Genomic DNA, 14,679 nt, shown 5'->3' on the forward strand with positions numbered 1-14,679 from the left:
CTTCTGCTCAAAGTGATCGTTTTTCTATCACTACGAGTACGATTGCTGCAGAAAATATTCGTGTCGTTTACTTTCACCCAAATCACATACATATTAGACGCATTAACCTTGTGCGTAGTTATGGCATTCNACACAGGGATCTATCTTGCGAGGTATATAACTGAATCCAGGATGATTGACGGGTCGGATCTTCGCGCGCCTCGCGCATAAACCCGTAATGTAAACGTCTTCCAAGTGTAGCAATGGCGTTATCAATGCTGCTTGATATAATTTTGACACCACACTCATGCTCATAACATATCCTGTGCCTGACAAATAATTTGGATATGTTTTCTCCGAATACATATACTTTGGTGTATACCTGCATAATTAAAATTATTTTACATTATTTTTACATATAGCATATCTTGATAAATAAAAGAAATGAAGGAAAATACTTGCCACTTATTTTTGGGGTCCAATATTGGTCTAGCATTACAAATGAGGGAACCTAGTAGAGTTTCTGGCTGTATTCTCGAGTGCAATGTTTGCAGGAGTAATGGAATGTTTACAAACATGTCGTCGTCTGTTTTCATGAGGTATTTAGCTTTATCGCAGTTCGATGTCACCCACTTCAACATCATAACTGATTTCAATGTCAAATTGTTATATGTATCAAAGAAACGTTCTTGTACAATATCATTGTACTGAGAATTTTCCTCAACAATCAAATTCTATAAAATGAATGAAGAAGATGTAAAGATATGCAGAAATTTCTATGCAAACATAAAACTACAAAGAGAATACTTACATTGAGCGTATCATTGTCACTTTGTCCTAATAAGAATACTATTTTGACTGTAGAATTGTACAAATTATCTAAGTTATATTTATTAGCCCAGGTGCTCCTAATAGCGGCACGGGCCTCCTGATTTGCGACTGCCGAGCATATAATTATTAATAAGTATGGTGGTAGTGAACAGAGGCTCGTAGGACTGAGAATTGATGTGGTATTCTCTGGATGAATATAAACACAGAGATTTCTTGACATATTATATGACCATCCAGGTAATTGCGCTAAAAATTAATTATTTTATATATTATAAATAAATGTTTTTGTATCCATATCTCTTTCAATCAGCATTATCAGTATTATCATAAATAAAGAGAGTGTAAAGCATTGAATGCATACCCATAGATGCTACCAAATGAGAACTGCCAAGAGAATCTGTAGGAGACTGAGTCTCACCTAAGCCTAAGAATGGACTCTGAGCAGAATGGTATGCTGGCACATATAAAAGGCCTAGTATGGCCAGAATCACAAATCCTATTGCCAATCGTCGAACAAAAGATGCCTTGCCTTTAACGCTGCCATTATTATTGACAGTGATTGTTGGTAAATCCATGGGCAGTAGTCGCAATCTGTCCATCTATATAAAGAAAATAGATAGTAATATTAATTTATATAGAAGAAAATAATTATGTTAATATGCAAACTAAAGATTAGAAAATGTGCTACAATTTTAGTGAGTAATTTACAAATTACATGAAACCTTTCTGTACATAAGATTTAACATATTTTACTGCAACAATATTACGTGGACTAGCTGATATAATTCCTATAACAAAGATTGTTTAAAAAACTATACTGTTTTGTGTTAATGTGAATGACATTGATTTATAATTCCTTACAACTGGTTTTATCGACAATACGTTAATAACAAAGATAAACAAACATAATCATGCCAGTTTCAATATTTGAAAATATCTGTGTGTTTAATGGTACTATGTATCAGGGAATAAAAATCTCTTTCCTGTATATATACCCACCTTGTTTTTATTGTAAGTATAAACATCCTTATTTACTCTTAACATTTGAATAATTATCTATATTCGCATATTTATGAAAAGTTATAACGATATCGCATGTTACTTTCTACATGTCATGATTTATTGTATCTTATATCTTATCTACTCTGCATTTAGGAATAACAAAGTTTAGCCTTAATGCGCGGGAACTGCACCATCAATCAAATCAGATAAACGTGATCTAATAATAGTTATATGGATTTTGAGTGTATCTCAGGACGCTAAAAATATATGCGTGTTCCAAGCACAATTGCACAGTGCAATCGGATGTAATCTCGTCCGAAGCGAACGTGGAACTCGAAGCTCGCGGTTCGTTGTGTGCAGTGCGCGGTAATTTTCTCGCAGGATTATAATGTAATTCACACGCGATAACGCGTAAACGAAATTATACGCTCACCTTTCGGCCGCAATGACTGCGTGATCACGCCGCATTTGACATTTCTCCATTTACCTCGCCCTCGTAGAACGAAAACTCGGCTCACCGAAACATCACGCACTGCGGAAAGTGTACACGTATGTATGTACATGCGGTAAGGAGAAGAAAAAAGAATCCCATTTAATCCGATATTATCTCGCTCTCTCTCCTCTCATTCATCCTCTTTCTTACTTTCTCTCTCTCTCTCTCTCTCCTCTCTCTCTCTCTCTCTATCATTTTGATGCTGTCACATGCCGAGAAAACCAAGTGCATGTAATACCGCGCGCTTGCGTATTTTGCTGCGCGACTCCACGATTTTTTTTTTTTTTATGATTTTGCACCACCGTACAAACCGTGAAAAATACATCGTATAGCTTTGGTGAATTCAATTTCTAAGGATATAGTAATTGAAAAGTTATCGCGTTTTATTGTTGATCATTTTTTCATCATTATATATATTTTGAGATATATGTTTATTACTATTTTTAAGTAATAGTTTATTATCAGACATGAAGAAATGATAGGAATTATTTTTACATTTATAACGTTGAAATCAAAACGTTATAACTATGAATCAACGAAAATATAATATATAAAATATAGCTGAAACATACAATAAAAAGTATATGGACTAATATCCCATATAGCGTTGATTTTAACTCTCAGCAAGCTTTTACTTTTTTTCTTTCTTTTTAATCATAGTATTAGCTAATATAGAAATATAGATAGTATAATAAACAATCTTTAAATATATACAAAGATTTCTATATATAAAAATATGAAGAAACTGTGTCATTCTATGACATTCTATATTTTTTTCTTTTTTTGTCTTATCTCTTTTTATGTTACACTACTGGACGTATATCAGTTTCATTTTAACATAAGTGCAAGAGAGTGAAAAAGGAAGAGTTGTGTGTGTGTGTGTAAGAAGGAAAATAAAATCTTTCACGTATATACTTGATAAACGTTGTGATATTTTATGTGTTAGATAAAACTTTCTCGAGCTGGAAGCACGCTTTTTTAAAAGAAAGTAGACTTGTATAAAAAGAAAAAAACAGATACGTCATTAACAGCTGACGAACTAACCTCGTCAGGATTGAGAATATTACAGGAGAGAATTAAAAGTCTTATTTGTTTACATATCAAAAAGAAATAATGAGGATTAATCTTTTAGAAGTGTGTCATAGAATATAACCTCTCGTGTACTCACGCGACCGTATGTTTCGAGGATAGCAATAGGATTATCATAAGATCGAGAAACGCTAATTGATTCCGAATACAGATATGATTAAGGCAATTTTAGTTTTCAATAACCATGGGAAACCTCGTCTTTCCAAGTTTTATCAGTACTTTGTAAGTATATGTTGATATTACTCTCGCATTTATTTTTCCGTTTGATATTCATGAATTCTATAATTGACGTATTAAATTATTTAATTGTATCTAACTTTACTAAAAAATATAGAAGTTACATTACGCAACATGTAAAGTTATAATGTGTAAAGAGTAAATTCGAAATACCAAAATATAATTCATGAATAAATTGAGATTATAACGAGAATGAATTAGAAAAACATATCCATATGGATTGTTACAATATGAGACACATTTTCTGCTTCAGAACGAAGATATGCAACAGCAGATAATAAAAGAGACATTCCAGCTTGTTTCCAAGAGAGACGACAATGTATGTAATTTCTTGGAAGGTGGTAGCCTGATTGGTGGATCCGATTATAAATTGATCTATCGACACTATGCTACGCTTTATTTCGTGTTCTGTGTTGATAGTTCAGAATCGGAGCTTGGAATCTTAGACTTAATACAAGTCTTTGTTGAAACCTTGGATAAGTGCTTTGAGAATGTGTGTGAACTTGATCTCATTTTTCATGTAGACAAAGTTCATTATATACTCAATGAATTGGTGATGGGTGGTATGGTTCTTGAGACCAACATGACTGAAATTCTTACAAGGATCGAGGATCAAAACAAGTTGGAAAAACAAGAAGTAAGTTGCCAATTTGCTATTATAATTTTGATGTCTCAACTGTGATCTTTTAAAAATTTATCCCTAATTTATATATAGATCTACTAAATATATATTTATTATTACAATATAGTAAAGGTATAGTAAGAATAATAGATCACAGTCAGGAACATTGACCCATGCTCGCGATGCATAAACTTCAATTTTTTATGCCCAAACTTATTTCTCATCATATAAAATGCTATCGTATAGTAATATGCGTTTTAGTATGGCCGATTTTGCAAATATGTTTTGCAAATGTGTTTATTTTCTTTCACTGAGCTTGAAAATGTTAATATGTTATTGCAATCCATTGAACGCTCTAGTTATGCATCCATATGTGGTATGATCTGTAGAGCAAACCTAATGTAGCGATAGATAGGACTGATTGACATAACATCAATTTTAGGGAACTTACAAATCTGGACGGTCTAGCTCACCCCGTCCATTTGTCCTTCTGGGGCCTCCTCCTTAATAATCGGTAGTAGCAAATCAGGCTACTTTGTACAATCTCACTCCCACATATAGTGTATATATCTGATTTATTTTTCTTTTTTTTTTCTATAATTAAAATTGTTGAAAGCATAAAGTTTTTTATAGCTGTTATGCAGCGTGAGCGTTTGCGTAACACGCATGACAATCCAATTTATTTCATAATTGCTTCAAGTGCCTTGATATAATGTATACATCGCAATGCTCCGTAAGAATAATAAATATCGTCATTGTCGTGTAGTCATCTGCTGTCATTTGCTTTCGCTTCCCGCTAAAATTTCAGCCTAGTCATTTACTGAATCCTTCTGAAATTGTCCATTCTCCATACTTCTTCCATCCTGTATGGTGTGTGCAGGCGGGAATCGCAGCAGCGCCCGCGCGTGCTGTCTCGGCCGTGAAGAACATGAATATACCACAACAAATAAAGGATATGAAGCTGCCTGACTTGCCGCAAGCTATAAAAGATCTCAAATTCTGACCAGCCGTCACTTCGTTGGCACCTAGCTGACTGGTCTCTTCTGTCATCCCGAACGTAACCGACACTACTACCGCACCGAGGGCACTTTTCTCCTCTCTTCAGGCAAGCGAGAATGCACCAATGTTGCCTACAGCATCTGCATATATCCCGTCTCAACGATATCAGAATTAAGACCATGGATGAACCATTATTTGACTACTACTACTATCTATTTTGGAACTACAAGTTTTGCCGGCAAGTACTTTGGAGAAGAATAGAGTGGAGTCTCGAAAGTCTTTACATAAAAAAAAATTAAGTAACATAAGGATGTTCTTTATAGATTTTTATATATGTATGTTAGAAAGTTTATTAAAATAATATCAGGTCCATGAATTCAACTATGATATGGGCAACTTTTGATTGTCCTAAATAACCTAGGCCTGCGTTTCGTGAGAGAGAAGCATGCGTCCCCCCCTCTCCCCACAATTATTCACCAGAAATATAAAAAATATTAATGTATTATATATTGTAACGAAGTATATTTAATAAATAAGCTAGCACAGCATGTATTATTTTCCATGCATATTTCTGTTCTACTAATACAAGTTTTGCAACACTCTTTACGTACTTTCACTGTTGAATAGCATTTTTGACTAAAAAATATAATACATCTTTTAAAAAAAACTATCTATAATAAATAATTTACATATATAAAATGATAAAAACGATACTATTTTTTTATGCAGTTGAATCATTGACAATTATGTTCCAAAGTATATTTATCATTTTTTAGACATAGCTATTTCATTTCTAAGAGTTGTCCATATGTAACCGATTCCTTTTTCTGTAAGCATGGGTGGATAGGGTGTGTTCTTTAACTTAAAATAATCCGATGGAGCATGCATAACAAACTCCATACACTCTAATTTGCGTGGTAAATCTTCCTCGGGTCCTATTATGTAAGTTTCAGGAATGAAACCTTCTTCTGGTGGTGGACTAAAATATAGTATTATTAAATTAATATAGATTATTATTACTAAATAAATTCATGGTGTACAATTGGATATAAAACTAATGGAATAAAGATTTACCTTGCTGTAGTGGGTAATAGCCAGGTAACAGCAGCGCTCTTTTCACAATACTGATCCGTTAATAAACCACGTATTTGAGCATAATAAATACCACCATCTATGTCTTGCATAGAAACTATATCTCCAACTTGAAAATATGTGCCTTTATAAAATACAAAGTTACTAGTGACTGGAGTTGCAGTAGCAGTGGGTCCTTTGACTGGCTGTATAGACATACAATTTAAACAAATACACATTCATAAATATATTCGACAATTATATAATTATTTCACAATTTCTATAACAAACTATCAATATCAATTCTAAGACATTTCTTTCAATCTTCATTCTCTCAATAACAGAAAATATATGAAAGCGACCTCTCTCATATACAGTATCGTAAATTAAATACATTAATTTTCTTAGCAAATTGAAGATGTAATACAAAAACTTTCACGCACCGTTTTCTTAAACAAGTTCCTGCGACCCTTGCCTTTAGGTATAACTTTATGCGGTCCTGTTGCCTTCGCATTGCAATATCTCGTGATCCTCGTGCTTCTTCTAGGTCTTAGCGAGCCATTCTTATCCTCCTCGTCTGCCTTGGAGGACGAATTCGCCTCGGCATCGTTGCACAAGTTTCCGGCATCGGTCGAATGCCACAATGGGGTCTCGCGAGTCCCACATTTTGCGCATTCTGGCTTGCTACCAAGCGGCATCGAATACGCAATTCTTCAATCCGATCTACTATCGATTAATAATTCATAAACAACAATAGCGTTCTCTCCACAAATTATCCACCGATCTTGGCTGTCATTTTCTGTTTATATATGCGTTCACGTGCTTTTAGTGCCGGCCAGTTTGCGCATGCGTTTGGATAGAACAAACAGCTGATTCTCTTCTTTTATCATGTGTTGATTTCCACCGGAAACTCGTCACGATACCACAACAGCTGAGCTGATTGTAACATTTATCATGGAGAGATAGCCACGGAATTCGAAGCTTGCGATTAAGTTTGCGATATTAGGAAAATACGATTCGAGAAAAGAAATTACAGGAGAAACTCTTATAATCTCTTTTAATTCGTACTGTCGTAATATCGTGAATATATAATCATGAATTTAAACCATAGACGTAGAAAGTATAGACTGCGCATATCTTGTTATCTAGCAATTCGTGTGCCAAAATTAGGAAAAGAATGCAATGTCTTGGAACCATGTTTATCTTGTTTTAAGAGAGAGAGAGAGAGAGAGAGAGGGGAATCCATAGACATAGTATATCTAGACCGAGCGTTTGCCTTTATTTAAGGAGTGGGGGCCGATGCCCACGTAGAAAAGGACATACTCTGTTTCGTGCCCCTTGCGTTCTCTCTCGCTCGCACGTAGCATGACGAAAGAGAGCGCTATGCTCTGTGCGAGCGAGAGAGAACGCAAGGGGCACGAAACAGAGTATGTCCTTTTCTACGTGGGCATCGGCCCCCACTCCTCAACACTCGGTCTAGATATACTATGTCTATGGGGGAATCAGACTTCTGACATAGACGTAGAAAATATATAATATAGACTGCACGTATTAAAAATAATATTGCGTCAAAATTAGAAAAAGAACGGGAATCAGACCTCTGACATAGACGTAGAAAATATATAATATAGACTGCACGTATTAAAAATAATATTGCGTCAAAATTAGAAAAAGAACGCAATGTCTCGGAATTCTGGTTTTTCTCTCTCAAACACAAGACTATATATAGTTACCATAAGAACAACAATATCTCTCTAGTTAAAAAGAGATAAAAATATAATACTTTCGAGACATTGCGTTCTTTTTCTAATTTTGGCGCACGAATTGCTAAAATAGATATAAAAGATATGCGCAGTCTATAATATATATGTACTTCCTAAACATCTGACTTCTAATTGTAAAACATTTTGCGTTTTTTTTTCTAATTTTGGCGCAATATTTGTTCGATACGCGCAGTCTATATTTCCTACATCTATGATTTAAACTTGCTTCAGTTTACCTCTTGCCTTATATAATTTATATCTTTTGCTGAAATATATTCTCTTAATAACTGACGATTTTTCGAGACGTGTATTACTGCACATTACCGGCGATATTTACCGAAAAATTAATTTCAAGAGATTCTTTTCGCGGATTCTGACAGTAAGTGTCAGGCGGGTCTTGACATTGACTGCAAATTCAAAGCAATAAATAAATGAATAAAACAAGCTGAATCAATGAATAAAATTGTAATAATTTTCTATTATTATTAAATATATTTTTCTGTATATATATATTGCGAAAATATAGCAAATTATAGCACATCTTACTGTATACTTTCTCTGACGAGATAATCAAATTTATGACATCTATACAAGTTGTGATAAATGCAGGTGTTTAATTATGAAAATATTTTCATTCGCACGGTAACTGCGCGCGAAAAGAAAAACATTTTATATACATTAATATCGTATTTGACAATAAACACCGCACACAGTTTATATCTCACGTTACGCCTCCGTAATATTGATCTGGACGCCAGTGGACATGCGTTTAGCGCGTTTAACTTCATTGTGACAGGTGCCCTGTCCGGGGTATCCTGTTCGAAGTATCTCGTCGGCAGGAGCACTATGATGATCGTGATAAATAATATGTGACATCGCTTCACAACGCGTAGCTCAGAATCATGAAAATCATATATCCCGTACGTGTTTGTTGATGGAACAACGAAGCACCGAGGCGAGACAGCGTCGACTAATATTTGAAACATGTGCCTTCATCGTTACGAGTGAGTACGAGAGGAATGATAATTGTTCGTAAAATAAAAATACAAGAAAATTGAAGAATCATACAAACATATAATATTCTGCACAAATCGTGTTAGAGATGTAAAAGAAATAATTTGATGCTAATTTTTTTAAACGTATGTATCAACTTAATAGAAGTAATATTCGAGAGTACCGACTTGTGTCTGCGCTTGATTATAAATCCCGATTTATTTTGTTAGTCAATAATTTAATGAGAGATTTATTGGCGTGATAATAAAAACAGCAGCATCCCACGCAAGTTATTACGGATCAATTATTATTGAATAGCTATTTTTATGTTAGAAAGGTAATTAATACTAGACATATATATTAACATATTTCAGAGTCGTTCAACTTTTTGGTGCACACTGTATTTTCTAACGTAAAAAATAAAATCAATTCTAATTTAACAAATATCGATTAACACTCGATAATGTATCCGTAAAATTTCTAATTCCCTTCATATTTTTCATTATTCATATATTTTTATTGCATATAATATTGTTCATGGCTAATGTAATTTTGTATATTTCAGAATCAAAATACTTGGATCGATAACAATACTTTATACGATTTATATTACATTTAACATCATAATATCATAAATTAAAAATTGCGTCTCACATAACAATGTAGGACGATATTTTAGTCACGTGTAATAATTTGTTAATTTCTTCAAAATAACTGTGATATATCGATAATCGCATTATAAAATTTTCAGCGCGAAATAGATAACATCGCACATTATCGGCCTTATATGTACAAGTAATATATTTTTATTCATCGCTCGACATTACAGTTTCATCTTAAGTACATCATTTGCTCCGATAAAACCTGCTTATCTTATTGTCATTAATTATATATAACGACAAATGTTTTATAGATAGCGGAGGAGTTTTCTATTTTATTCGCTATACTAATGGTGACTGTAATAATGTAACATTGTTTGTGCACATTTATAGAGATAGAATGGATAAATACAATCAATAACTTTTATATACACGTCAGCGTTAAACTCTTATATGTGACTGTCTAAGTCCGACACTTTTCTTTCTATATTGCAGAAACTTTGTTCGTACATATATCACGTATAGACTTTAAAGTACTTTCAAAAACACTATAAAAATTATTAACGCGATTATACATTATAAAAATTATTAACGTGATATAGATTCGCACCTTTAGCATTTCTTCGTTTTCATCTTAAAAAAATCAAACAATTCTAATCTCACGGTATAATGACAACAGATATTATAACAGATATATTATATATACAACAGATATATTTAATTTATGTAGAATATCGATGATTTATTTCATACTGTATCTCATCATCAGTTAAAAATAAAATTAATATACTTTGCAGATCAATAGCGATAGAATGCCTTTTAACGACCCGTGTACGGTCAATGCCAAGGCAATCTGACTTTCAGAAACTTCAAATCTGGTGTCTTATGTATACCCACCTGTAGAACAGTTAGTCGATTCGGAATGTATCTATTATTGAAAAACGCGTAAGCACACGTTTGCAAGCATTTGAAAAGCGAAGGTTAAAGGTGTTTCTCTCTTCGTGTTTCGTTACCCTTTCAACATTACTATATAACAGTTATGGACAGAATATATATATATATATATATCCAACGCGAAAGAATATATCAACTTTAAAAAGATACCTACAACGCGGATCATAATAATTTGATATCGTCGAACTATGACAACTTAACGACGATTTTATTTTTTAATCGATAGACTGTTCCAATATGAATTCAACATTTATAATTCTTAATATGTAGATATAGAAAGACAAAATGTAATGCGGACTATGTGTAGTATACATAGATAATATCCACTCCCGTTAAAAGATTGATGATCATCGTCATTCATGTAGTAGGTGCTCTTTCATCAAATGACATCGGCTTGACTTTGACAAGTGACGCACACAGCTGATTAATATATTACATACATCTTTACAGCTAAGTAACCCGTTAATCTGAAAAAAAACATGACTGCCATAGGCAACGTGCAAGCTTTGCAGACTCTCACAGTTTACACCAGCGATGTAAATAGCGTTGACTTCGCTGGTGATTGCGTGCTGATAACGGGATCCGGGTAAATATCGGTTATCAATAATGCACGCACACGGTTCAGGGCGCTTGTAATTACAAATCTTTTTAATACACAGGGATAAACGCGTTCGAGTTTGGGAATGGCAGCCCGGCACTGGCTATGTGGAAGCTTATTTTTCACCCCTGATGGGGCACAAGTACGGCGTGACCTCGGTCAAAGCCAGCCCCCAATCCACCATGTTAGCTACTTCTAGCATAGATGGTACCACGCTGCTTTGGAACTTGCGTGTAAGTTTAAAAATATGAATATAAATAAAACAAAATATAAATAAAAAGGTACAATTTGTAAAAATAATGAGTAGTCATTAAGCTTTTTTGTGATTTTAAAGTTACACAGTCGAGTAAATTTTTAATACGTATACGTCTAGAAGTTGCCGCTATAGCGCATGTTAATGCAATCTTCTTATTACAAAAGTAATGATAAAGAAATGTAAGATCGTTTAAAAAAGTAAAAAGTCTAAAACTGTAAATTATGTTTTTGCAATTATTATTTCTTGTATTGATATAAATTTACTGTATCTCAAAGACGGGGGCAAAGATATATACCATGGTGCAGATAGGCGGCGAAACGGTGAGAGTTTGCAGATTTTCGCCGGATTCAACGTTACTCGCGACCGCTGGAGATAATGGACAAGTCTGTATCTGGGATCTGGTTCATCGCAATTTAATCAGGCAAGACCTTTTATAAGAGTTTACTTGCAAAATCATATCAGTCCTTTTTTTATAACTGTTATAAAAATTTGCATTCCAATTAAATATCATATACTATATTATGACGGTTTTTAGGTGCTTTCAAAAACACGAGGGTGCCGTGCAAAGCGTGTCCTTTTCGCCAGATTCCAGCTGGCTGATCACCTCGTGCACATTAGGCGTTCTAAAGCTGTTTTCCACTGCCGAGCTGATTGATACTTGTACGTCCAGCAATGAGGATGCCACCGAACTCGTCTCAATTGACGATGCTCATGACATGGGAGTGGTTTCTTGCGACTTCTCCACTTTTCAAGAAGTCACATGTACGCAAGCATGCCACACATACTATTTGAACGAATCTAAAAAAAAATGAATTACATAAGATTTGTCGTACTTAATAAGTGATATAATATTATTATTGCGCAGGTAACGAGCCATACACTAAACTTTATCAACTGGTCTCGTGCGGCAATGATCACGATGTGAAATTGTGGGAAATCATAGTGAGCCAAAATAAATGCGAGGCCCAACCCTCTACTGCCATTATACAGCTTTGCAGAGTGATGGAAAAGCACAGCAGTGCCTTAACTTGCGTCCGTTTCAGCAATAACGGATTATACATTGCTAGCTGTGGCCTCGATAAAACGGCAGTAATTTGGGAGACGGTAAGACACGTGTATTTGAGAGAAATCAAAATTTGACAGTTAATTTTTTACTAATCTTTAATCTAATTTTTTCATAGAGCTCAGGAAAGGTAATGACGATACTCTCCGGTCATAACAGATATATCGCTTGCTGCGCTTTTTCGCGCGATGGAAACTTATTAGCTACAGGTATAATATCTTTTTTATATTTCCGGAAAGATTTATAATTCCATTCAAGACAATTAATCCTTAATATAATTGCAGGCTCTAATGATAAGTCGGTAATTGTTTGGGACTCGACAGGAAATTTAACTGTCGATTCGGAACTTTCAAGAAACGTTGGAACGAAATGGTTCATGAATGATCCTGAAAAGGTAAACTGATCGTAAGTAATAATTTACACATGACGATAGTTAATAAAATTCTTTATTTTAGGATACTATGCATGAACACAATGTGATGAAAAACGTCGAAACGTATGCTAACGAAGTGCGATTGATTCAAAGACTGGAGGAGCACAATGGAGCGGTGAACAGCGTTGCCTTCTATGGAAATAATCTTTTAGCCTCAGCATCCAGGTGAGTTTTCGAAATTGTAAAAGTAGCAAAACAATAAGGTAATCTTTCTTTGTTTTTAGCGATAAACTGGTGCGTATGTGGAGTGTAGAAACTGAAGAGGAAGACGGAGAGGAAGTAATTAAAATACAAGAGAAGCCTTTCAGTCCACTCGACGCGCATACTTATAGCGTCAATTACGTGGAATTTAGTCCATGTGGTTCCATGCTCGCCTCTTGTTCTCTCGATGGAACGGCTATAGTTTGGAATACAGAAGTAACTGTTGCTTTATGGCGAATATAATATTATAGGTTATTTCTAGCTCTTTATTTATAACAACTTTTTTCGATAGAACGGAAGCCAAGCAAGATCCTCGTTTGTCAATTCCGGGACAGGTATCCGTGTATGCCGATGGTCACCAGATGGTACAAAAATTGCTACTGCTGGTGATGACGAGAAGACAACATTATGGGACGTGGAGACTATGGATCAGTTACAGTATGTACAGATAATAATACAGAAAGCATAAATATATACATTAAAATATTATTAATCCGTAACAAATAAATTTTGATAGATGTGAGGAAAAGATACTTCGAAAATACATTGTAGTCAAGAATTTTGTAAGCGAAAAGTATAATTCAGAATCGTTTCTCGTGCGATAATTTTGTCTATATACAAAATTTAGTCATCTTTTGTAGTAACTCGATAAATTAAATTACTATTTGTAAATGTAGATAATTAACAATAATCGTTAGGGAATATTATAGAGTTTTCGAGGGTCACGCCGACGCGATATCGGCCATCGCATTTACGCATGATTCCCGTTATTTGGTGACCGCGTGCAACGAGGGTACTTGGCGTCTTTTCGATACTCTGGATGAGAAGAACGGTTCCGAAGCATTGATGGTTTGCGATGCAAGTCACGATCTGGGTGTTCAAGGATGCGATTTCAGTCCTACTACTTCAGGTTCCGCCATATGCAGTGCGTACTGAAAAAAATATCTTAATTATTATCTCTCTAAATTATATGCTTCAATCCTATTCAAATCATAGTATCGATCAATATCGAGTAATATAATTTTTTTTTCATTATTTAATAGAGATTAACTAACGCAAAAATCAGCGATAAATGTCAATTGTTTGCAGCAAGAGACACAGACATGAACCTCGATGAGCAAATATATTTACTGGCAACGTGTGGTAACGATTCGTTGGTTAAATTATGGCATATAATCATATCGAACGAGTCATCATCTAATCCGGACAGTACCAGCTCAAGCAATACCGGAACGCGTTATAAGGAAAAAAAATCCTTAACCGGACATGGTGGAAATGTAATGTGTGTCCATTTTTCGCCTATCCATGGAGAAGACTTAGGTAGCAAAATATGAATATAAATAAAACAAAATATAAATAAAAAGGTACAATTTGTAAAAATAATGAGTAGTCATTAAGCTTTTTTGTGATTTTAAAGTTACACAGTCGAGTAAATTTTTAATACGTATACGTCTAGAAGTTGCCGCTATAGCGCATGTTAATGCAATCTTCTTATT

General features: G+C 34.4%; 4 protein-coding genes across 6 annotated transcripts in view; 2 read left to right on the forward strand and 2 right to left on the reverse strand.

The window, feature by feature from the left end:
• LOC115240232 (beta-1,3-galactosyltransferase 1-like) overlaps positions 1 to 1,970 on the reverse strand; it is a 5,138-nt gene extending 3,168 nt beyond the window's left edge. The window contains 6 exon segments of the mRNA XM_029815262.1: positions 3 to 129; positions 131 to 361; positions 442 to 713; positions 791 to 1,056; positions 1,172 to 1,409; positions 1,810 to 1,970. Of these exon segments, the coding sequence (XP_029671122.1) occupies positions 3 to 129; positions 131 to 361; positions 442 to 713; positions 791 to 1,056; positions 1,172 to 1,409; positions 1,810 to 1,854 (1,179 nt within the window). The 5' untranslated portion in view covers positions 1,855 to 1,970.
• Positions 1,971 to 2,125: 155 nt separating this feature from the next.
• LOC115240228 (AP-3 complex subunit sigma-1) lies at positions 2,126 to 5,798 on the forward strand. 3 transcript variants are annotated; one of them, XM_029815255.1, is made up of 4 exons: positions 2,126 to 2,378; positions 3,252 to 3,616; positions 3,885 to 4,268; positions 5,134 to 5,798. In XM_029815255.1, the coding sequence occupies exons 2-4, from the start codon at positions 3,548 to 3,550 to the stop codon at positions 5,254 to 5,256; spliced, it is 576 nt and encodes a 191-aa protein (XP_029671115.1). In that variant the 5' UTR covers positions 2,126 to 2,378; positions 3,252 to 3,547; the 3' UTR covers positions 5,257 to 5,798. The 3 variants fall into 3 exon arrangements, with proteins under 3 accessions (XP_029671115.1, XP_029671116.1, XP_029671113.1); XM_029815256.1 differs by lacking the exons at positions 2,126 to 2,378; positions 5,134 to 5,798 and adding an exon at positions 4,696 to 5,126 and having other exon boundaries at positions 3,113 to 3,616; XM_029815253.1 differs by lacking the exon at positions 2,126 to 2,378 and having other exon boundaries at positions 3,117 to 3,616.
• LOC115240227 (GATA zinc finger domain-containing protein 1) lies at positions 5,758 to 7,333 on the reverse strand. Its single transcript, XM_029815252.1, has 3 exons — positions 6,767 to 7,333; positions 6,327 to 6,529; positions 5,758 to 6,231 (listed from the first exon to the last, which is right to left on the reverse strand). The coding sequence occupies exons 1-3, from the start codon at positions 7,019 to 7,021 to the stop codon at positions 6,018 to 6,020; spliced, it is 672 nt and encodes a 223-aa protein (XP_029671112.1). The 5' UTR covers positions 7,022 to 7,333; the 3' UTR covers positions 5,758 to 6,017.
• Positions 7,334 to 8,327: 994 nt separating this feature from the next.
• Positions 8,328 to 14,517, forward strand: LOC115240186 (uncharacterized WD repeat-containing protein alr2800-like). The gene is made up of 13 exons (XM_029815169.1): positions 8,328 to 9,090; positions 11,083 to 11,218; positions 11,292 to 11,463; positions 11,762 to 11,907; positions 12,022 to 12,248; positions 12,352 to 12,590; positions 12,668 to 12,758; positions 12,834 to 12,943; positions 13,005 to 13,147; positions 13,207 to 13,399; positions 13,476 to 13,621; positions 13,882 to 14,108; positions 14,273 to 14,517. Exons 2-13 carry the CDS (start codon positions 11,112 to 11,114, stop codon positions 14,515 to 14,517), a joined length of 2,046 nt encoding a protein of 681 aa, XP_029671029.1. The 5' UTR covers positions 8,328 to 9,090; positions 11,083 to 11,111.
• The last annotated feature ends 162 nt before the right edge of the window (positions 14,518 to 14,679 follow it).

Source organism: Formica exsecta, unplaced genomic scaffold (genome assembly GCF_003651465.1).
Source record: "Formica exsecta isolate Colony F162 unplaced genomic scaffold, ASM365146v1 scaffold421, whole genome shotgun sequence".
Lineage (NCBI taxonomy): Eukaryota > Metazoa > Arthropoda > Insecta > Hymenoptera > Formicidae > Formica > Formica exsecta.